The sequence below is a fragment of the Schistocerca piceifrons genome, chromosome 3, assembly GCF_021461385.2.
Source record: "Schistocerca piceifrons isolate TAMUIC-IGC-003096 chromosome 3, iqSchPice1.1, whole genome shotgun sequence".
NCBI classification, from domain to species: Eukaryota; Metazoa; Arthropoda; class Insecta; order Orthoptera; family Acrididae; genus Schistocerca; species Schistocerca piceifrons.
This window is the reverse complement of record NC_060140.1, coordinates 438,517,585-438,541,324: the sequence shown is the minus strand read 5'-3', so window position 1 is coordinate 438,541,324 and position 23,740 is coordinate 438,517,585. Positions and strand designations below refer to the sequence as shown.

The 23,740-nt window shown below is 43.1% G+C and overlaps 1 protein-coding gene across 1 annotated transcript in view; it reads right to left on the bottom strand.

The window, feature by feature from the left end:
- Positions 1 to 23,740, bottom strand: part of LOC124788726 (dipeptidase 1-like) — a 407,387-nt gene that overhangs the window by 116,847 nt on the left and 266,800 nt on the right. The window contains exons 6-7 of the mRNA XM_047256006.1: positions 22,173 to 22,323; positions 9,370 to 9,487 (exon numbers count right to left, since the gene is read on the bottom strand). Coding sequence (XP_047111962.1) covers positions 9,370 to 9,487; positions 22,173 to 22,323 — 269 coding nt within the window. The remainder of the gene's footprint in view (positions 1 to 9,369; positions 9,488 to 22,172; positions 22,324 to 23,740) is intronic.

Below are 23,740 nucleotides of genomic sequence, written 5' to 3'. Positions count from 1 at the left end.
TTCCACCATCACTGTCAGGTCGGACCATAGCTGCAAAGTATGCACTGATGCTAGCAACCGAGGAGAGCCAGGCAGTCAGCTGCCACTATGTTATGTCGAGTTAACTGCAAAGCTGTGCTGCTGCTGCTGCCGCCAATAACTCTAGTAAAGTTCTAATGTTGCTCCTACGCCGACAGTCATTAACTAATAGCACCATATCGCACTATGCAACTTCAGGCTGCCCCGACTGATTGATCTGCGAGCTACGTTTGAAGTGGTAGCAACAGGCTAATCCAAACCCCATGCACCAAATGAATTCAGACTGTGTCTGCATATCTCCTCTCAGTTCTGGAATGCATGTAACACACACTGTTTGCTACGGCCAGTGGACGCCCACCGAAATCGGTTACATGGTTTCACACTTAGCGGTTCTCTAATTTTAGAACAGCACAACAGCTACACCATACAGTCCGTGCCACCAACACCCCATGAAATAATTTTCAGTCTCTGCAATGACGTCTGTCTCATACTTATCTTACTACTATTTTCAGTCATCAGAGACATGATAACACAGAAATAAACGAAAGGTAAATCTCTGTGATGTCTGAGGGAACTATTTCAGATCTTCAAGTTGTCTCGAATATAATGTCATTAATACTCCACTGCAGGAAATCTGTTTCAAGCACCTGACACACTGTCAGTAAACAATGGTTTTTCTTACAGAATTCCAAACACTTTGGTGACTGCAGCTTAAAGAACTATCAGCGTTAAAGTGAATCATGTGCCAGAGATACATAACCATAAGTCAGCTACACAAGTTCACAACAGCACATGCATTCTCTCTATATGTGTGTCGCCTCTGTATATGTACAAAAAGATTGAAATTAGCAAATAAACAGATGAATCATGTAGACTATGTGGGGAGGGAGTATGAATTTCATGTCACTTTACTGTGGATTCTCAAACACAACTACTCATTGAAATTATGATATGAAGACAAACATAGAACAGCATCTCTCTCATTCAGCTCGTGCATTGCAGAGGGTAAAACCATTGTCATAGCTGATCTTTGCTACAGCAGCACCTTGACGAGTGGTACAGATGTTGGTGAGAATGGAAACTCAAAGTCTGGAAACAGTTGTGCATCCTGCGCTGATACATCGAGGAGTCTTTCAGCACACTGAACTGATTTCTACTGTCGCTGAAACGTAATGTTCTCTGGCAGTTACATAAGGCTACAGATGTTTCCTTTTCCTCAGTTGAGTTCTTAGAGCATGCCAGTTACTTTCGTATGAGTGTATTGACCTGTTACGATCCTAGCAGCCCATCTCCAAATACTATTACACGTTCTTGCTAACGACACCAAATCTGTGTATGACTAGAACTGAGTAGATGTAGAAACTGATGTCTTGAATGCCTGATTTTGTCATTGTTCTACAAAATTCACTGTGAACACATGAACAATACATTGTATCACTGCAATCTTCTCAAATGTGATAGGTCCATTTCTACTATGTATTCATAAGGGGTGCCACATCTCTGGAAGTAGTAATCGCGACAGTATGAGTGTTTCTAGAGATATATATGCTGTCATTGGATTTTAATGTGCTCATGGCTGGGTGCTTATCCCATCTGACATTACATTATGGAAGTCCAATATGTGATACACTTGAACGCCGATGGTTCTGTTTGGCTGCAGCACTCGGGTTTCACCCCCCTTAATGTTTGCCACCAAAGTGAGTGGAGCTCTGTACCGACAACATGTGGTCAGATTAAACTATATCAGTTGTTATAAATAGGTTTTATACATAGGAACAGTTGAGCTCTATTCCGAAAAAACCTAGTTAGGTTGAAGTATATCTGGTATTGTTGTTAGATTTTATTCATTGGAATGTCAACGGCAAGCATTCCAGAGTGCTATGAGGCCTGGAATACGAGGATGAGTCAAATGAAAAGCTTAAATTTGCAATAACAAATCGAAATTTTGCGCCGTTATCCTGTAAGTTGGTAAGCGTGCTACAAACAGCGTGCAGAATGGCCTGTAGGTGGCAGCATAGTGCAGATGCACATATACCGTCGCAGTATCAGTATAAAAATGGCCGCCCTACTTGCGACTTGCACCAGGGAACAATAGCGTTCTGTTATTCACTTTTTGCGTAGTGGAGGTGTGAAACCTACTGAAATTCATCGACGAATGAAGGTTCAGTGCGGTGATGCATGTTTGTCACCGCAGCAAGTCTACGAAAGGAGTAGGAATTTCGGAAATGGGGTGACTTCAGTGGAAGATGCTCCTCGTCCAGGTCAGGCACAACGAGTTGTGACTCAACAGCAATTGAAGCCATAGTGAAGGAAAACCATCGTGTGACACTGAATGACAATGCAGCATGTTTACAGATTGGTTCAAGTGGCTCTGAGCACTATGCGACTTAACTTCTGAGGTCATCAGTCGCCTAGAACTTAGAACTAATTAAACCTAACTAAGCTAAGGACATCACACACATCCATGCCCGAGGCAGGATTCGAACCTGCGACCATAGCAGTCGCTCGGCTCGAGACTGTAGGGCCTGGAACCGTACGGCCACTTCGGCCGGCTACAGATTAGTCATGGGTCAACACACCACATTGTGCATGATGTGCTCCAATTTCACAAAGTGTCTGCAAGATAGGTGCCACGGCAGCAGACTCCTGAAATGAGAGAATGACGTGTTTATGCTTGTGAAGAACTTCTTCGGGGCTTTGAACGAGAAGTTGATGGCTTCCTTGCATGAATCCTTACTGGGGACGAAACCTGGGTTCACTTCCACCAACCGAAAATGAAGAGAGCGGGCATGGAATGGCGCCATGCCTCATCACCAAAACCAAAGAAGTTTCGAACAGAACCATCAGCAGGGAAGGTTATGCAGACTTTCTTTTGGGACGAAAAATGCGTCATTTTGGAGCATTACATGCCCAAAGGGACCACTGTCACCAGTGCATCATACAAAGATCTCCTAAAAATCATCTGGGTCCTGCAATCAAATCAAAGACACCTAGATTGCTATCAGAAGGTGTCCTTTTGCAACATGACAAGGCAAGGCCCCACACTGCCTGTACAACAGTTACAACAATCACAGACCTGCATTTTGAGTGTCTTCTTCATCCACCATACTCACCAGATCTTGCCCCAAGTGATTTCCATATGTTTGGACCACTCAAAGACGCAATGGGATGAAAGAAGTTTCCGTTCTGATGAAGAGGTACGCTACGCCGTGCATGAGTGGTGGCTCGGACTATCAAAAGAATTTTTTTCTAAAGAAATTTATGCACTCTGTAAACGCTGGAGGACCTACATCGAGCGTGTGATACAGCTTTGTACCACTTCTGCACATTAAATAACATTTAAAAAATATTTAAGTTTTTCATCTGACTCACCCTCGTATCTGCAACAGACGTTGCAGAAGTGTAGCTTTAGAGAATTTCTATATTACCACACTCCTTTTGACTGAAAATAGCTTCAAATAGATGGAATTGGTATAGGGCAGATTTCCTTGTAGAGGTTGACCGATGTTTTCAGATGATGTTGACAGACATGAACCACATAATGTAGCTGTTCTCCTTTCCTGATGTGGTGTGTACAAATATCTTATCATGTGGTGGACAGCGATCTGATGAGGCTGTTGCTACCACATCAGACACAGCTTGCTATTCAGTCGGACTCAGCAGCCTACAGTCATGTGGTGTAACATGGACCCATGAGCTGACCCCTTTTGACTTAGGAGCAGCAAAAGATCTTTATAGGATGCAGTTGGTGACCACAGCAGCCTTGCCAGGTGGCTCACTCTGACAAGGCACAGACGCACCTGATGACTTGATCCTGCTTGGCTTCTATTGGAAGTGTCCACTTTGCAGCAACGGTCTGACTCTTCTGGTACCCCAAAATCTCAACTCAGTGCTGTCCAGTGTGGGGTAGGCTCTCCCAAGTTTTGTATTTGTATAAATAAAATGAGAAGTGCTCTTATCCTATTCCAGTAATTGTGACGTTTTAAACCGTCAGAGGGGCAATTATTAAAAATTTGAACAACTGGGCTAGGATCATTTTAAACTTTAGACAAATACATTGTAAGGCACAGGAAAACAAATGATATTTAGATTTTCATGTAAGTTTACGCTTAGTACAAACAAACTGGTAACCACACAGCCTGTGCTTGTATAAACAGATCAGAAATCTCGGATTTAAATGTCATGGGGTTAAGTTAATACCTTCAGGCCCACGATCTAACAACTACACAGTTAGTCCCAGTGTTTTGGGGTAGCCAGCTTGGATTTGGTATTGAGCACAAGTGAGCTGCTTCTGCCATCTTGGATTTTCATCCAACATTATAACTTTACATTGTGGATTCGCCCCCATCCTCCCCCCCCCCTCCACCCCCCCCAATTTACTCTTACAACTATTACAACTGGTCTCGGTCCTCCATCTTGCATTGCGTTATTGGAAAATTGGGCTATTTTGCAACTTTCTGCCATCTGTTGAATTTTCCACCAATTTATTTCATTTCACGCGATTTTATACATAGGCCAATAGACCTAAGCCACATCTGGTACATCTACACTAGTATTCTACTACCTAAAACGTAAAATGCGTAGCTTCAAACGCAAGAAATAAGTAGGTTGTATAAAGGAGACTATGATCGGAAAATGAAACATTCCTCACTGGGAGGAGAATACGAGTCTTAAGGGAAAAACCATCTTAAGTGAGTGGATATTAAAAATTGCCTGCTACTTTATCAACATATGAGGAATGGATGGTCGAATTCCTATATAGATACATCTGATTAGCATGTGTACCACATGAAACGCTAGCCAAAATTGCAGGATAAATATTGTTAAGGCCTAGAAAGGGCCCAGCACACCGAGGTGATAAAAGTCATGGGGTAGCGGTATGCACATCTACAGATGGCAGTAGCATCTTGTGCACAAGATGTAATATGGCAATGCATTGGCAAAAGGTCGGTTGTACTCAGATGATTCATGTGAAAATGTTTCCGACGTTATTATGGTCGCACGACAGGAATTAACAGACGGTGAAGGCGAAATGGTGGTTGGAGCCAGACTTATGAGACATTCCATTTCGGAAATTGATAGGGAATTTAATATTCAGAAATCCACATTCTGAAGAATGTACCGAGAACACCAGATTTGAGTCATTACCTCTCACCAAGAGAACGAAGCAGCTGACGGCCTTCACTTAACTACAAATAGCAGCGTCATTTGTGTAGAATTGTCAGTGCTAACAGACAAGTAACACTGTCTGAAATAACAGCAGAAATCAATGTGCGACGTACGATAAACCTGTTAGGACAGAGTGGCGAAATTCGGCGTGAATGGTAAATGGCAGCGGATGAGCGACGCCAGTGCCTTAGCTAACAGCACGACATAGCTTGCAGCGCCTCTGCTGGGCTCCTCACCACATCGATTGGGCCACTAGACATCTGGGAAACCGTGGCGTTGTCAGAAGAGTCCAGATTTCAGTTGGTAAGAGCTGATGGTAGGGTTTGAGAGTGACGCAGGCCCAAAGAAGTCATACACCCAAGTTGTCAACATGGTACTGTACAAGCTGGTGGTGGCTCTAAAATAATGCTGGCGATGTTTACATGGGATGGACTGCCTCCTCTGGTCCAAATGTACATACCATTGACTGGAAACTGTTATGTTCGGCTACTTGGAGACAATGGACTTCATGTTCCCCGAAAAACGATGGAATTTTTAAGGATGACAATGCGCTATATCACCGGCCCATAATTGTTCGCGATTGATTTGAAGACCATTCTGGACGACTTCAGTGAGTCATTTGTCCATTCACATCGCCTGACATGGATCTCATAGAACCTTTATGGAACGTCATTGAGAGTTCAGTTAATGTACAAAGACCTGTACTGGAAACGCTTTCGCAATTATGGACGGCTGTAGAGGCACTATGGCTCAATACTTTTGCAGGGGACATTCAACGACTTGTTGAGTCCAAACCACTTTGATTTACTGCACTACACCGGGCAAAAGGAGGACCGACACGACATTAGGAGGTATTCCATGACCTTTGTCACCTCGGTGTATATCTTAAAACAATAAAATATGCCATAATTAATTACTATGATAGAGCATTACTATGATAGACTTTCGCTTAAAATATGAAGAGGCATACAAATTTCACAGCATGTCCTAAAGAGAGAAAGCTGCATTGACCTCGTCAAGAACACACACACAATCAGCATGAATTTAAAATAAGGTGTAAGCTACGCCACAGTGTCGGCAGAGTTATCCTGTTAACAGCGTTAATCTACAAAACAAACTGAGGCATAATATCCACAAATTACATTTGGTGGGGGGACCATACTCGTTAACTTTATAATCGTACAAAATGCAATGAAATGAAAAAAAAGGTAACATGGATAGTGGGTTCATTAGATGTATTACTTATACAGTGATAAAAAGAAAGAAGTTGTAAAATGAATAATGCTAAATATAAAATTGTTAAAAAGAAAGATGACAATATATGTTTCTGAGACATTAGTGCGTTGATTTCGATTAACAAATACAAGCATCAGAAAAAGTTTTGCATCACCCCGGTTCCCAGAACTCCTGGAGATGGACGTTGAATGTGGGTTTGTATCACACAGTGACCTTGAATGTTCAGAGATGTCACTACACCCACTCAAAGATGTAAACAACCATACATGACCAGCACCTATTAGACGGAGGTGGTCTGACAGCCGATCAGTTCCAGTCATTACAACAGGAAGGACGTATACGGCTCGTGTTGTCTGTAGTTCAACCATGCCGCGGTCAAAACCGCGGTTCGATCGCGTTCGCATTATTTTGTGTGAGGATGCGCTCTCAAGAGAGGAAGTGTCCAGGCGTCTCGGACTGAACCTAAGCGATCTTGTTCGGATATGGAGGAGATACAAAGAGACAGGAACTATCGATCATATGCCTAACTCAGGCCGCCCAAGGACTACTACTGCAGTGGACGGTCGTTACCTATGGATTATGGCTCGGAGGAACCTTGACAACAATGCCACCATGTTTAATGATGCTTTTCGTACAGCCACAGGACGTCGTGTTACGACTGAAACTGTGCCAATAGGCTGCAAGATGAGCAACTTCACTTCCGACGTCCAAGGCAAGGCCGTCTTTGCAGCCACGACACCATGCAGTGCAGTGCAGATGGGCCGAATGGACCGTTCCGGATTGGCATCAGTTACCTTCACCGATGTGTGTCGCATATGCCTTCAATCAGACAATCGTCGGAGACGTGTTTGTAGGCATCCCGGTCAGGCTCAACGCCTTAGACATACTGTCCAGCGAGTGCAGCAAGGTGGAGGTTCCCTGCGGTTTTGGGATGGCATTATGTTGGGATGATGTACGCCGCTGGTGGTCATGGAAGGCGCCTAACGGCTGTACGATACGTGAATGCCGTCCTCCGACCGAAGTGCAACCATATCGGCTGCATATTGGCGAGGAATTCGCCTTCAGGGATGTCAACTCCCGTCCCCATCGTACAAATATTATGAATGACTTCCTTCAGGATAACGACATCACTCTCCAGACATGAACCCTATCGAACATGCCTGGGATAAATTGAAAAGGGCTTTTTATGGACGACGTGACCCACTAACCACTCTGAGGGATCTACATAAAATCTCCGTTGAGGAATGGGACAATCTGGACCAACAGTACCTTGATGAACTTGTGGATAGTAAGCCACGACGAATACAGTCATGCATTAATGGAAGAGGACGAGCTACATTCTAGTTTTTTTGTGTTTGTATAATAACATAGCCAAGAACAAGCTTACGGAGTTATCATAAAATTATGACTGATAAAATAAGTGGGAAAGAAGAAAAATGTATGAAACTAAAGAATGTAGTAAGTAAACGGACCCTTGCCTTTGATTGGCAGAATGCAGGGTAGGCGGAAATAGTCGGAAGAACCTAACCCCCAGAGTGCCTCTCAAACTTCCGGACACGCCGTACCATGGAAGGGATACTAAGACATTTTATCAGTAAATTGATAAAATCTTGTATTAAATAAAATAGATTACACAAACAGTAAGAGGTTCGTCAAACACGAGAATGATGTAACAAGTATGTGTAGCGACAGGGCATAATATACACACCAAGGCGTTCGATAATTAACGACCCGTGGATCCCATCTCTTACGACAAACAGAATGGATGACCGCAACGACAGAACACAAGATAGAAGAATCAATTCACATAAAACCCAGCACACCCTTTGGTCGTGATCGCATTATGTACCGACACCTTAAAGGATGTCCTATCTCCTTTCTAGTCACCCTTTCAACCATTTATACCGCTATCCTCTCTACAGGCTACTACCTTCAACTGTGGAAAACCTCCATAATTCTATATTCCCTCAAACCGCACAAATCGTCCAACTGCCCATGTGGCTCACCTCCTTATTTAGCAAGGTTTTCGAATCCTGCCTCTTCCGACGCAACCGTCAACCCTTGAACCGACAGGACCTGCTTCCCGTTAACAAGTCTAGGTTCCATCCCATTCTGATGAGTCGCTCCTGCACCTCAGCCATCTCCTGTCCCATCAGCTGAAGCCCCGTAAATACGCTATCGAATAAAGCAACTATTCTATGCTGCCGCGCCTTCAACCACACATCCCTCCGCCCCTACACCTACACACACTATACCCTGTCCCAGTGCAGCTTCAAACAACTGTCCCTGGCAGATAATGAGATCTGCTCCGACATTTATCACTCCTACTAATTTTAATTTAGCCCCACATATCAAAATCCACAACAGGTCTCGTCTTTCCCTGTCCCTCTCCATTCCTCCTCATCTTTTCCCTCTTGTTAACACACCAAATCCCTCCTCACCCCGTATCTTTCCCATCTTCTGCCTTTCCACTAGCCACCACCACAGCTACCATCATCTCCACAGTTTTCTCTGCCCTTCAACCGTGTGGAAGGTATTCTCTCCTTCTCTCCTCCCGGAATACTTTTCTCCCAGTGCCGGTTCTCCAGATTTACCTTATCCATGTTATACTTTTAAAAATACTCTTGGCTGAAAAGCGGAATATTGTTCCGCTCCCTACACTATTGCCGGTTTCTGCTAAATGCAACCCAAAAGCAGCTTTCTTACTTGGCTGTAAATGTTTCTTGAACCTTACGTCGGAAGAGCGGCCGGTTCCAGCGATATAACATTACCACAATCAGTACAATCGATACTGTGTACCCCAAAGCCACAAATTTCAGTACGGTTTTTAAAACCTACTTACCAGCAGTGTTCACTTACTTGTGTAGCTGTGTAGTGGCACCGTTTCTATAGCGGCACTCGTACACATGTCAGGCGCCAGGGAAGGGCGGACGCAGCAGTACTTACCCGACCAAACTCGGTGAGCCCCGGCCTGCGGCGCCTCCCGGCGGTCGGCGTGGGCGCTGGCGCGGCAGCGGTAGCCGGAGGATCCGGGCCGGCGGCGTCCGCCACAGAACAGTCTGCCCTACCGGAAAGCACACGCTCTTAGAGCAGGCCAGCCTCACCATGCGAACGGCGCATGCGCCGTCACTAACCTTTATACGTTATCTAACCAAAAAAAAAGACAAATCGTGTATCCAGATTGCGAGGAGGAAGTGAAACTAAATTTCATGGGTTGAGAGGACATATAATGCTTTGTCAGAGATTACAAATTTTCGTAGAACCTGGCTGTGTGACTCCACGTATCAATATGACGCTGTACCCCCTCTGGCCTGGATATATGGTCTGACTTGGTTGGGAAGGATGTCGACATGGAAAGTTTGCCCGCAACTGTCGCGACTGGTCGTCAATATCATTGATATTGGCACTTGGGCGGAACTGACCTCTGAGCCGATCACCGACATGTTCTATCGCGGATAGATCTGGGGATGTTGCTGACTACGGGATTATCTCAGCACCACACAGACAGTTCACAGAGAAACGTGCCGTGTGTGGACTACAATTCTCACTTGCTATTTAAAAGTTTTAAAACAGACTAATTCAGAATCGAATTCATTTTACGAGATCCGATTGGTAATTATGAACGATTCTGGTGCGTAACACTCTTGCATTACGCATAGCAATATTAAATATACGTAATGACAATGCACTGTGATTTATTTCATCTCCCAACAGCGGCATGCCGTAACTAGGCATTGCTTAGCTATCCGATGTCGCACAGGTAAGCTAAAGTGATCATTAGCTCCAGAACTCAACATTGATTTATGTACTTAAGGAACAATGGTTGTCTATTCCGTTTATATTCAGTAAAACAGTAACTGGTTTGAAATACTTTCTGATGTTATTTAGTTCAGTTGCTGTGTACGTGTTTTGCGCTGGAAATCTAGGTTTTGTGAATGCGTATAACTTTTATACATCGATTGAGTAATGCCGTAGGTCAGATCTATATCTACATTTTCATCATACTCCACATGCCACCTAATGGTGTGTGGTGGAGGGTACTTTCGGTACCGCTATCTGATACCTCCAACCCTACACCACTCGCGAATAGTGCGTAGGGAGAATGACTGTCGGTAAGCCTCTGTATTGGCTCTAATTCGTCGTATTTTATCCTCGTGGTCAATACGTGAGATGTATGTAAGGGGCAAGTAATATGTTGTCTCACTCTTCTTGAAAAGTGCTGTCCCGAAATTTCAATAGTAAATCTCTCCTTGATACACTATGCCTCTCTTGTAACGCCTGCCAGTGAAGTTTGTTTAGCATCTCCGTAACGCTCTCTCTCAAGCTAAACGACCCCGTGACCAAACGCGTCGCTCTTCGTTCGATCTTCTCTATCTCCTCTAGTCCTACCTAGTAGGGATCCCAGACAGATGAACAATACTCAAGAATCGAGCGAGCAATCCACTTCTTAAGTCTGGTTTCTGCTTTTCCCACTATCTGTTATACATGGTCATTCCACTTAAGGTCGCTTTGCATAGTTACGAATGCATATTTTACGGCAACGCTATCTCCAGCTATTTGACATCAATAGTATAGCTGTACAGTAGTGGACTTCATTTCCTATATACGCACTATATGTCAGATTTCTTTACATTCGGGGTCAGCTGCCAGTGTTTGCACCATTCATCAATCCTCCGCAGGTCGTTCTGCAAATTCTTACTATCTTCCATATTTTGGTATAGACAACTGCATCGTCTGCGAATGGCCTTAAAGAACTTCCGATGTTTCTACTTGAACATTTATACACACATAAAAAAGTTTTGAATCACCTCGGTTCCGAGAGTTCCGCAACCTGTGCAGAAAATTGGAATAGAGATCAGCATAAACATAATTTCCGCCCTTTTTATTGCTCATGAAAGCCACACATTCATTGTTGTACCTACATAGAGCGAGTTCTTCAAAGGTGGTAGTCCAGATTGCTGTACACACCGGTACCTCTAATACCCAGTAGCTCGTCCTCTTGCAATGATGCATGTCTGTATTCGTCTTGGCTTACGATCCAAAAGTTCATCAAGGCACTGTTGGTCCACATTGTCCCACTTCTTAAAGGCGATTCCGTGTAGATACTTCAGAGTGGTTGGTGTGTCACGTCGTCCATAAAATGCCCCTTTCAATCTGGCTGGATTCTTGTCTGGCGTACATGCTGTCTACTCTAGTCGAGCGATGTCGTTTTCCTGTGCACGATGAGGGCGCGAATAGTTGTCCATGAAGACGAATGCCTCGACAGTATGCAGCCGGTATGTTTACATTGTCGGTCGGAGGATGGCATTCACGTATCGCACAGCCGTTACGGCGCCTTCCATGACCACTAGCGGCATACGCGTCCCCACATAATGCCACGCCAAAACAGCTTGGAACCTCCACCTAGCTGCAATCGATGGACAGCATGTCTAAGGCGTTTAGACTGACCGGGTTGCCTACAAACACGTCTCCGACGGTTGTCTGGTTGAAGGCATATGCGACACTCATCGGTGAAGACAATGTGATGCCAATCCTGAGCGGTCCATTCGGTCCATCTGTACCCCGCTGCATGGTGTCGTGGTTGCAGAGACGGACCTGTGAAGTTGCGAATCGTACAGCATACTGAGCACAGTTTGAGTCGTAACATGACGTCCTGTGGCTGCACGAAAAGCGTTACTCAACATGGCGGCGTTGCTGTCAGGGTTCCTCCAAGCCATAATCCGTATGTACCGGTCATTCACTACAGTAATAGCCTTTGGGCGGCCTGATCGAGGTATGTCATCTACAGTTTCTGTGTCTCTGTATCTCCTCCATATCCGAACAAGGTCACTTTGATTCATTCCGAGACGCTGGACACTTCCCTTGTTAAGAGCCCTTCCTGGTACAAAGTAACAATGCGGACACAATCGAATCGCGATATTGACCGTCTAGGCATGGTTGAACTACAGACAACACGAGCCGTGTACCTCCTTCCTGGTGGAATGACTGGAACTGACCGGCTGAAGGAATCCCCTCCGTCTAATAGGCGCTGCTCATGCATGATTGTTTGTGTCTTTGGGTTGGTTTAGTGAAATCTCTGAACAGTGTGTCTATGATGTAATATCTACAGTGAATGTCTATCTTCAGGAGTTAAGGGGAACCAGGGTGATGCAGACCTTTCTTTGATGTGTGTATATATTGTAAACAGCAACGGTCTTATCACACTTCTTTGTGGTTATAAAGATTGCATGTAATGTTCATAATAATGCACGTAGGTACTCTACACACAGATGGCAGATACGCAGTACAATATAATTGAATGTTACATATAGCTACTAGCAAGAATGAAGTCGCATCACGCACACTGACCTGTGGGTTTGACAAAGCTATTCCTCATTATGCGACTGCCTGGTTTTTTGATGAAACAGGACTGTCGACGTCTTCATTAAAAGTAATTCCGCTGAAGTGATGCCGTTTCATCAATCCCACAACTTATACTGACAGGTCAGGAAGTCCTTTCATTCGTTACAGAAGAGCCATACTCTTGTCGCACAGAAATAGGAAATCACAAGTAATAGCGGTGCAGTTAATGGAAAACCAAAAACACCTGAATCTGTAGTCAGTTACGGGCTCCAGCTTTCGAGAAAATGTTTTCATGGGCTCGATTTTCCACGAATATATTGCCAGATCTCGGGGTATTTAGAAAGGTTGACAACGTTGCTTTTCCTTGTGATTTTCACACTAGAGATGTGACCGTTTATTTGTTTATTGTAAGATTAACGTTATCAATCCCATGAAAAGTGACATACTTCATTTCCTGTGATTTGTGACCTATTTTATTCTTTCTTTCTCTCTTACTGAAACAATCACTGGTGTGCTTTTCGATGTAACTGTTGGGTGTTAGTTGTGGATTCCATCGCTGGGACTGGGATGCACCTGGTGGTAGATACACCCCACTGTGACCCCTGGTTACCGTAGTGGTTTTAAGTCCCATAGTGCTCAGAGCCAGCCAGCCGTAGTGGTTGAAGCGACTCGAACATACCTTCAATTACAGATATATGGCTTTCGTTTGCTGTGTAGGAGGGCCGGCGCGGTGGCCAAGCGGTTAAAGGCGCTGCAGTCTGGAATCGCGCGGCCGCTACGGTCGCAGGTTCGAATCCTGCTTTGGGCATGGATGTGTGTGATGTCCTTAGGTTGGTTGGGTTTAAGTAGTTCTAAGTTCTAGGGGACTGGTGACCACAGCAGTTAAGTCCCATAGTGCTCAGAGCCATTTTCTTTTTTTTTTTTTTTTTGTTGCTGTGTAGGAGCGAGCCCGCATCTCGTGGTCGTGCGGTAGCGTTCTCGCTTCCCACGCCCGGGTTCCCGGGTTCGATTCCCGGCGGGGTCAGGGATTTTCGCTGCCTCGTGATGGCTGGGTGTTGTGTGATGTCCTTAGGTTAGTTAGGTTTAAGTAGTTCTAAGTTCTAGGGGACTGATGACCATGGATGTTAAGTCCCATAGTGCTCAGAGCCATTTTTTGTAGGAGCGATTTCAAAACGGGAATACGGAAGATATGTTTTATGTTTAGTCTCGAAACTCATATTTAATGTCATCAACCGCATTTTACCTAAATTTCTTGCCTTATCAGTGTTCCAATTTTTCAAGTTATTCCACGGTGACGTATGGTGTTATGTGCCTAATCTCCATGACTGTTCCTCCTCCTGATTTTGCCCTGTTCATATGGTCCACAAACTTTTAGTTAAGCAAGAGTCAGTGAAAAACAGTATCAGAGGACAAACTGATGTCAGCAAGATACATCTTAAAAGCGTTATTGAACTCTTGCAGCAGATTCCAAGACATATGAAATTGCGGTTAGCGTTGTACACTGAGTTAGACTCGGCCGCAAGTGCTGTAATATTAAACATAGCGGTCTGTTTTAACAATTAGATAATTATCATATGAATGTTGTGATAGCCTAGAGGAGTCGTTGGTGTGAAACAACCGGGAAATAAACTACGACCAAAATGTTCGAACTGAAAGGTACTGCATAGAAAGTCCGTCCACACTAAATAGAACAACCTATTCTTGTTACTTTGATTCCTCTCTGTCTTACGCTTTTTGGGAATAAAAAGCTCTTTCACCAGAAACTTTTCCTTTTATTCACAAAGCAATGCCAGGAGTTAAATTGTAATCGTTACGAGCAGACGGCACTTTCGTCTCTTTGGTTTTTATACAATTAATTTTTCTTACTGTCGGCGCTTCTTGTCTTGTTTCACATTCTGGTGACACAGCTTCACCCTACAGGTAATCAGAATCGGGAACCGAACTTACATTGCAATTGTGCACTGCTTAGTTTTCTTCACGAATTTTTTATGGTATTTTTCGGTCGTTATGTAAGATTTCTTTGCTCAGGTTGCTTTTCTGTTTTGAAATTACATGTTATTCTCTGCGTATGAAATTTGTTTGTGGATATTTGCATCTTATGAGCAATGTAATTTCGTTTTTTAGTTTGCATTATTATGCACCCAAGGAAAACAATCATAAGGTAAACTATTTTCAAGTACATAGTAATGAAATACAAGTTATTCATTTGTAATGTTGACTGTGTATGGGATTGGTAGATCAGATAGTCGGTTGGACTGAATGATTCTTTTTTTTTGATTCGTTCGCAGTTCGCTTAAAAAGGTCTAAAATACCTACCCCAGATGTTGAAGAGAAGAGCTACCCGTGCAATTTCCCATGCTCATTATTTATGACGTTAGAGCTGCAGTCGCCGCATCAAGATATTCGTATTATTCGTACCTGCGATTTAATTCCTATCATAGTTACAGAAACGCTAATAAAACTCTTTGACCTATGCTACATACTTCTGCTCCCAGTCAATGCAGTGGCAAAGAGGAATGAAGGACGATTGGGTTTAGCGTACCATCGACATCGTGGTAATCAGAGACGGAGCACAAGTTCGGATGGTAACAAGGGTGGGGAAGGAAATTGGCCGTGCCCTTTCAAAGGAACAATAGCAGGATTTGAAAGTTCCTGGTAGATTAAAACTGTGTGCCCGACAGAGACTCGAACTCGGGACCTTTGCCTTTCGCGGGCAGCCGGCCGGTGTGGCCGTGCGGTTAAAGGCGCTTCAGTCTGGAACCGCGTGACCGCTACGGTCGCAGGTTCGAATCTTGCCTCGGGCATGGATGTGTGTGATGTCCTTAGGTTAGTTAGGTTTTCTTAGTTCTAAGTTCTAGGCGACTGATGACCTCAGAAGTTGAGTCGCATAGTGCTCAGAGCCATTTGAGCCTTTCGCGGGCAAGTGCTCTCCCAACTGAGCTGCCGAAGCACGACTCACGTCCGGTACTCACAGCTTTACTTCTGCCAGTATCTCGTCTCCTACCTTCCACAGTTTTAATCTGCCAGGAAGTTTCATATCAGCGCACAGTCCGCTGCAGAGTGAAAATTTCATTCTGAATAGCAGGATTTGCATAGAGCGATTTAGGGAAATCACGGGAAACCTAATTCTAGATGGCCGGTCGTGGCTTCGGACTGCCTTGCTCTCGAGTGCAAGTTCTCTATGCTAACCACTGCACCACCTCGCTCGGTAATGCGGTGGCTGCCAGTGGCGGCATATCTACGTAGGGTGAGCTTCGCCGGTGCCATCCAGGTAATGGAACACATTACATGAGCAAACACTTCTTCCGGTCGTCTAACGGAGGAATCGCAACACTGTATAACAGTCTTAAGAAAGTTTAAGATATGAAATTTTTATTGCTTTGATCAAGTGTAGGTACACTGCGCTATTAGTTTTGGCAGGGTTAAACTGTCATCATTAGATCTGAAATGTCACAAAAAATGAAAATACTACACTATTGTAACTGTATATGTAAATTAAAGGTTTTACAACTTTTTTGAGGTACCATCAGTGTACAGGTTACGAAATCACGCTGTGTAATAAACTACACTTTTTTTGTACCATCGTAACAGTCTTTGGATTTGAATTAATCTTAACTTTATGTAAGTTATTGCAGTAAATATATAAATTACAATATATGCCGAAGAAAATACTAATTATGAAAAGAGAATAACACATTAAGAAATACAACTGTGTCCTCAAGGCAACACAGTCATATAGCTCTGGCCAATCAAGAAATGACGTATGTGTCTGAGTTGTTTGCCGTATACCTGCCTGGTTAATACAGTAATACAGAGGAGTACCACCAGATGGCAGCAGCCTCACGAATAATGACTGGCATTGTACTATTTTCCAATTTAAATGATGCACACTATATTCACTTATATACTGTTACACGAACATATATACTGTTAAAAAGACGGAATATATTTATCATTATTCATGAGACTGCTGCTATCTCGTGGTACTCCCCACTCCCCCGTGTTACTCTATTAGGCCAACTAGTACCAAACAATATGTAGCCGGCAGTCAACTCAGACTGGTTTGCTGCATCCGAATCTCTCTGTGTTGCTATGAGGACACAATTATATTTTTTAATGTCGTACTCTCTTTTCATCATGAGGTTATCTTAAGCATATGTTCTAATTTATGTATTTACTCCAATGATTTATGTAAAGGTAATTTTTATTTCAAATTCACAGTCCGTTACTATGGCACAGAAACAGACGTGCGGTTTATGGCAGTAAAATGTAAAATCGTTAATTTGCGATTTTAGCCACAACAGCGTACTAGTTTGTAATTTCTGTAACTTTTCAGATCTGAAGGTGGCAGCTCAGATCTGCTGAAAAGAGGTATCCAGTGTACCTACATGCGATCAAGGCAATAAACCCTTATAACTGAGGCTTTTTTCACGTTTAGCTCATGATTTCTCTCCAGCTGACAAATCCAGGTATTTGTATTGTAAAACCCATTTGGAAACTAAGTGACCGTCGATTTACTTGCATTTGTGGATCAGAATAGTTCTGGTTAGTTCACTCGATATTTTAATGTCATTTAGATGAAATATTCTGAATAATTCTCACTTAACAGATGACATAGATGTATAAAATGTATATTTTTGAAAGAAAGAAGCTCGCTTCTGCAAAAACTTCAGCTTACTTCACCATTTACGTTGTGAAATTTCCGTCTTGCTACAGTTTTTATGTTAGCTAAGCGATAGAGTGTTCGCTCTTCCAGCCGAAGGGTGCGTCAATTTTCGGTTCTGATCTCGATGGAGACAAGATTTTTACCTGTTCTGAGAAAGACCAACTATCAGCATATCTGCAATCATTAAATTAATCACTGAGAAAACACGTCCCCCGATAAATTCTGTCACTGCCTTGATTCTGTACATTGTAGATCTAAAGGGAAAAAACGTCCATAGTTGCACACTTCTTAATTCTTGCTTGTTATGCTTCCGTCGGTTGTAAATATTTATTTGTAGCGCAGAATGGTTTGTTAACTGAGCTTCGTTATGCATCAAACCTAGTGGTTCACTTGCATATTTTCGTGGTAATCCTGTAACGCTATTTCACTATGACTGTGGACTGAATATAGACGCAGATCCTTTCAAAACCGAAAGTGTGTATTATCCTGCTAATTCGTGACAATTTGGGATACATGTTTTACTAAAAAGGGCTGTTATTATATCATTATTATGATAAGTGTTGACTCATTTGCACTAACACACACAGTGGATACACATCAGGTAAATTAATCAGTAGCGATGGTGTACCTCATTTTATAAAACTGTCTGACAATGCTCGGATAGTTTTTCGACTTCACGCCTGCGGACAATACTTTGGTAGCAGTTTGTCTCCTTGCATGTTATGCGGCGTTAATGGACGATAGAGCTGTGCAATTCAGTATAATGATACAGCAAGGGATCTTGCGAATTCTGTCACCGACTACACATAACTTATATGTCTCCACGAAACGTGTAATCGATTCTGGTACCACGAGAAGATGCTGATCATCTCATCACTGCAAAAAGGTAATAAGACAAATGAAAAATTAGATCATTAAGAAAACGCTAGATGCTACACTAGGAAACTGTCCGATTCTAAGGGGCCTATAAGAATGTTTTTCTTTTGTTGTTGTTGTTGTTGTTGTGGTCTTCAGTCCTTGATGCAGCTCTCCATGCTACTCTATCCTGTGCAATCTTCTTCATCTCCCAGTACCTACCGCAACCTACATCCCTCTGAATCTGCTTAGTGTATTCATCTCTTGGTCTCCCTCTACGATTTCTACCCTCCACGCTGCCCTCCAGTACTAAAGTGGTGATCCCTTGATGCCTCAACACACGTCCTACCAACCGATCCCTTCTTCCAGTCAAGTTGTGCCACAAACTTCTCTTCTCCGCAATCCTATTCAATGCATCCTCATTAGTTATGTGATATACCCATCTAATCTTCTTCTTTATTCTGTAGCACCACAATTCGAAAGCTTCTATTCTCTTCTTGTCCATACTATTTATCGTCCATGTTTCACTTCCATACATAGCTACACTCCATACAAATACTTTCAGAAAAGACTTCCTGACACTTAAATCTACACTCGATGTTAACAAATTTCTCTTCTTCAGAAACGCTTTCCTTGCCATTGCCAGTCTACATTTTATATCCTCTCTACTTCGACCGTCATCAGTTATTTTGCTCAGCGAATAGCAAAACTCTTTTGCTACTTTAAGTGTCTCATTTCCTAATCTAATTCCCTCAGCATCACCCGACTTAATTCGACTACATTCCATTATACTCGTTTTGTTTTTGTTGATGTTCATCTTATATTCTCCTTTCAAGACACTATCCATTCTATTCAACTACTCTTCCAAGTCCCTTGCTGTCTCTGACAGAATTACAATGTCATCGGCTAACCTCAAAGTTTTTATTTCTTCTCCATGGACTATAATATCTAATCCGAATTTTTCTTTTGTTTCCGTTATTGCTTGCTCAATATACAGATTGAATAACATCGGGTAGAGGCTACTACCCTGTCTCACTCCCTTCCCAACCACTACTTCCCTTTCATGCCCCTCGACTCTTATAACTGCCATCTGGTTTCTGTACAAATTGTAAATAGCCAAATAGCCTTTCGCTCCCTGTATTTTACCCCTGCCACCTCCAGAATTTGAAAGAGAGTATTCCAGTAAACATTGTCAAAAGCTTTCTGTAAGTCTACAAATGCTAGCAACGTAGGTTTGCCTTTCCTTAATCTTTCTTCTAAGATAAGTCGTAGGGCCAGTATTGCCTCACGTGTTCCGGTATTTCTACAGAAGCCAAACTGATCTTCCCCGAGGTCGGCTTCTACTAGTTTTTCCATTCGTCTGGAAAGAATTCCTGTTAGTATTTTTCAGCCGTGACTTATTAAACTGATAGATCGGTAATTTTCACATTTGTCAACGCCTGCTTTCTTTCGGACTGAAATTATTATATTCTTCTTGAATTCTGAGGGTATTTCGCCTGTCTGATACATCTAGCTCACCAGATGGTAGAGTTTTGTCAGGACTGGCTCTCCCAAGGCTGTCAGTAGTTCTAATGGAATGTTGTCTACTCCCCGGGCCTTATTTCGACTCAGGTCTTTCAGTGCCCCATCAAACTCTTCACGCAGTATTATTTCTCCCATTTCATCTCCAGCTACATCCTCTTCCATTTCCATGATATTGTCCTCACGTACATCGCCCTTGTATAGACCCTCTATATACTCCTTATACATTTCTGCTTTCCCTTCTTTGCTTAGAACTGGCTTTACATCTGAGCTTTTGATATTCATACAGGTGGTTCTCTTTTCCCCGAAGGTCTATTTAATTTTCCTGTAGGCTGTATCTATCTTACCCCTAGTGAGATAAGCCTCTACATCCTTTCATTTGTCCTCTAGCCATCTCTGCTTAACCATTTTGCACTTCCTGTCGATCTCATTTTTGAGACGTTTGTATTCCTTTTTGCCTGCTTCATTTACTGCATTTTTACATTTTCTCCTTTCGTCAATTAAGTTCAATATATCTTCTGTTACCCAAGGATTTCTACTAGTCCTAGTCTTTTTACCTACTTGATCCTCTGCTGCCTTTACTACTTCATCCCTCAAAGCTACCCATTCTTCTTCTACTGTATTTCTTTCCACCATTCCTGTCAATTTTTCGCTTATGCTCTCCCTGAAACTCTGAACAACCTCAGGTTTAGTCAGTTTATCCAGGTCCTGTCTCGTTAAATTCCCACCTTTTTGCAGTTTTTTTTTCAGTTTTAATCTACAGGTCATAACCAATACATTGTGGTCAGAGCCCACATCTGCCCCTGGAAATGTCTTACAATTTAACACCTGGTTCCTAAATCACTGTCTTACCATAATATAATCTATCTGAAACCTGTCAGTATCTCCAGGCTTCTTCCATGTATACAACCTTTTCTTATGACTTTTGAACCAAGTGTCAGCAATGATTAAGTTGTGCCCTGTGCAAAATTCTACTAGGCCGCTTCCTCTTTCATTTCTTACCCCCAATCCATATTCACCTACTACGTTTCCTTCTCTCCCTTTTTCTACTGCCGAATTCCAGTAACCCATGACTATTAAATTTTGTTTTAAGAGCCATTTATGCTGTGGACTGCGTTTTATTTATGATAATAAAAGTGCAGAAGTACAGCACAACATTTCAAGTCATAGAACTGTAATGAACAAAATCATTTCTTACATATTTTAATTTTTTGGCGTATGAAGAAATAAATAAATTACTTAATAAATACAAGGAAAAAATAGATCAGGACTTCTGTTTCTTATACAAGTCCATTCTTGAGATTATATGTTGCGAAGTTTACAGTAGAGCTGTCTGCGCTGTTGAGGAAGAAGTGGCTTTTAATAATGATTTCATGACAGACACTGTTTTGTCTTTTCACTTCATAAACTTTTATACTGTTTTAGAAATCGGAACTATCTCCTTCCATTAAAGGAGATTCGAAAGAGGAGTTGTTATTGGAATTGTCCTGACGAATATTACCACCAGCCACATTTCGATTATTCTGAAGTTGCCAAGCAAATTTCTGTTGATGCCTTAGTGAAGTGGGTCTGCGGAGGAACAACCACGGATAAGGCAGTGCTATGCAGACGTTATGATCCGGTGGCCACGGTCCGTCGAACATTGCTTATGTTGGTTATAAGAAATGGCATAAAATCAGTGGAGGGTAAATCCTCGTGAGTTAAAAGTGCTACTACAAGTTCAGCTAGTACGACGACTGTGGCTGGGGAGTTAGAAAGAATAGGATACAGGGACAGAGCAGTTTCCCTTCAGCCATACATTCCTGCACTCAGCGCTAAGTGACGCTGGAGGTGGTGTGATGAACGACGTTATATAGCCATGGGTGACTGGAAACGAGTGACTTGGATTGAAGAATCACTCTATAGACCGTGGCAGTTCGACGGAAGCGTCTGGGTTTGGCAACCTCCTGGACAACCATACCTGCCTTCACACATAGTGGCAGCAGTGAAGCACAGAAGAGATGGTGATACTGTATGGAGGTAATTTTCGTTGTTACCGTGTGGTCCCATTATTGTGATTATGAATCCGCTAAATGCGGAAAGATATGAACATATAGCATTGCTTACATCATACAATGGAGGAACAGTTCATAGACAATGGCCATTTGTATCAGCATGTAACCTGTCATAAAACAGCATCTGTGATAATATGAATTGTTTCTGACCTGAGCCCAATGGGGCACCTTTCGGTAAATTGGAACGTCGAGTTCGTCGAGAACACAGTGTCCAACAACTTTACCAGCTCTGGTTTCTCATACTGGGCAGGGAACACCCAGTACGTAGTAGCTGGTACATCTCTTAGTATCTCAGGTGGAGCCACACTCACCACGCCGTGTGGCAGGTGTGGGTGAGCGTGAGGTAGCGCGCGCCCAGGCTGTAGAAGGTGCGCAGCACGGCCAGCGAGCTGCCCAGCGAGTGTCCACCCTCCACGCCCACCAGCGACGCAATCTGGCCCGCCCTGTGCGCCTCCAGGACACCTGCACACCAAAGATTATGTATCAAAAATCTCACGTGTCGATGTAACACATGACATACATTAAAATTTCCTGAGTAATTTTCTGTATCTTAGTTCAAAATGGTTCAAATGGCTCTGAGCACTATGGGACTTAACATCTGAGGTCATCAGTCCCCTAGAACTTAGAACTACTTAAACCTAACTAACCTAAGGACATCACACACATACATGCCTGAGGCAGGATTGGAAGCTGCGACCGTAGCGGTCGCGCGATTCCAGACTTACGCGCCTAGAACAGCTCGGCCACACTGGCCGGCCCTGTATCTTAGTATCCAACAATGCACATCGCTTACTTCACTGAAAACTCTACACTTCGTAGCAACATTCTAAATTGGAACAATATCTAAATCATGTTAAGGTTCTTCTGCGTGTAGTTTTTGAAGAACTTTTTCCAACAGCATATGAATAGGAGGACGGATCGCACTGTTTGTTTTGCGTCTTAATCTGATCTTGAGTGGACGATTTTGTAAGAATGTCGCCTGCTACTGCCAAGCGTCCCAATGTAAGTCCCATTTCGATACAAAATTTTAAATGATCTTAACAATATGGGGATGCAATCCGGACCATTTGTTGTTTGATGTAAGAAGTGAGCCCTCCAAGCATATATCTGCAGAAGTCAGTTTAACACCGTCCCTTTGTAAGCCCATTGTCATATCACAGGCTTAGTTGGGGAGTATCTTTGCGGGCAGCGCGTTTGCAGAGTCGAGCACGAGACACGGAACTCTTATGTTGTGTTTTAGGTAGCACTGCATGTGAGAGGCATTGTTGTTATGGAAGTTGAAGTGTTACTAGATGTGCTGTTACGGTAAAATGCTGAAATATGGAAGTGATTCAGAGGAAAGTGCGTCGTGATGTAATTAAAAATGAGCAGTGCCGCCAATAACGTATTTGTGTATCCTCTAGTTGCGTGTCGCAGCGTACATCAATCATCCGCTCCGTGTTCGGCCTCTCAGAATGAACTAAGGCGAAGCAATGAAATGTTACCGTAAAATAATGCAATCAAGTGCCACTGTCTTGTAACGAACGCATCATCAACAATCAGGAGCGCCGCAACGGTTACGCGCACGATCATACAAGTGAGGACTGAGAACTGCAAACTAGTGACAAGGAGGACTGGTACCAAAAGAAATCTGTGCATGTGTGGCGAGCGTAAGAACTTTCGTTCGATTATTCGGCTTCCGCATCATCAACAATCATCCGCGCTGTGTCCGGTTACGCGTACTCTCGTCCAAGTGATATTATGGACACACAATTATCTAGAAGTTGGCATCACTTGTGACTTAGAGTGTAAACAGTGCAACCTGTGATTTTCATATCGTCTGAGATTATAGATGTTCTTAGCAGACGTAGGACAGTTTTGTGTTTGACGTTGAGTGGCT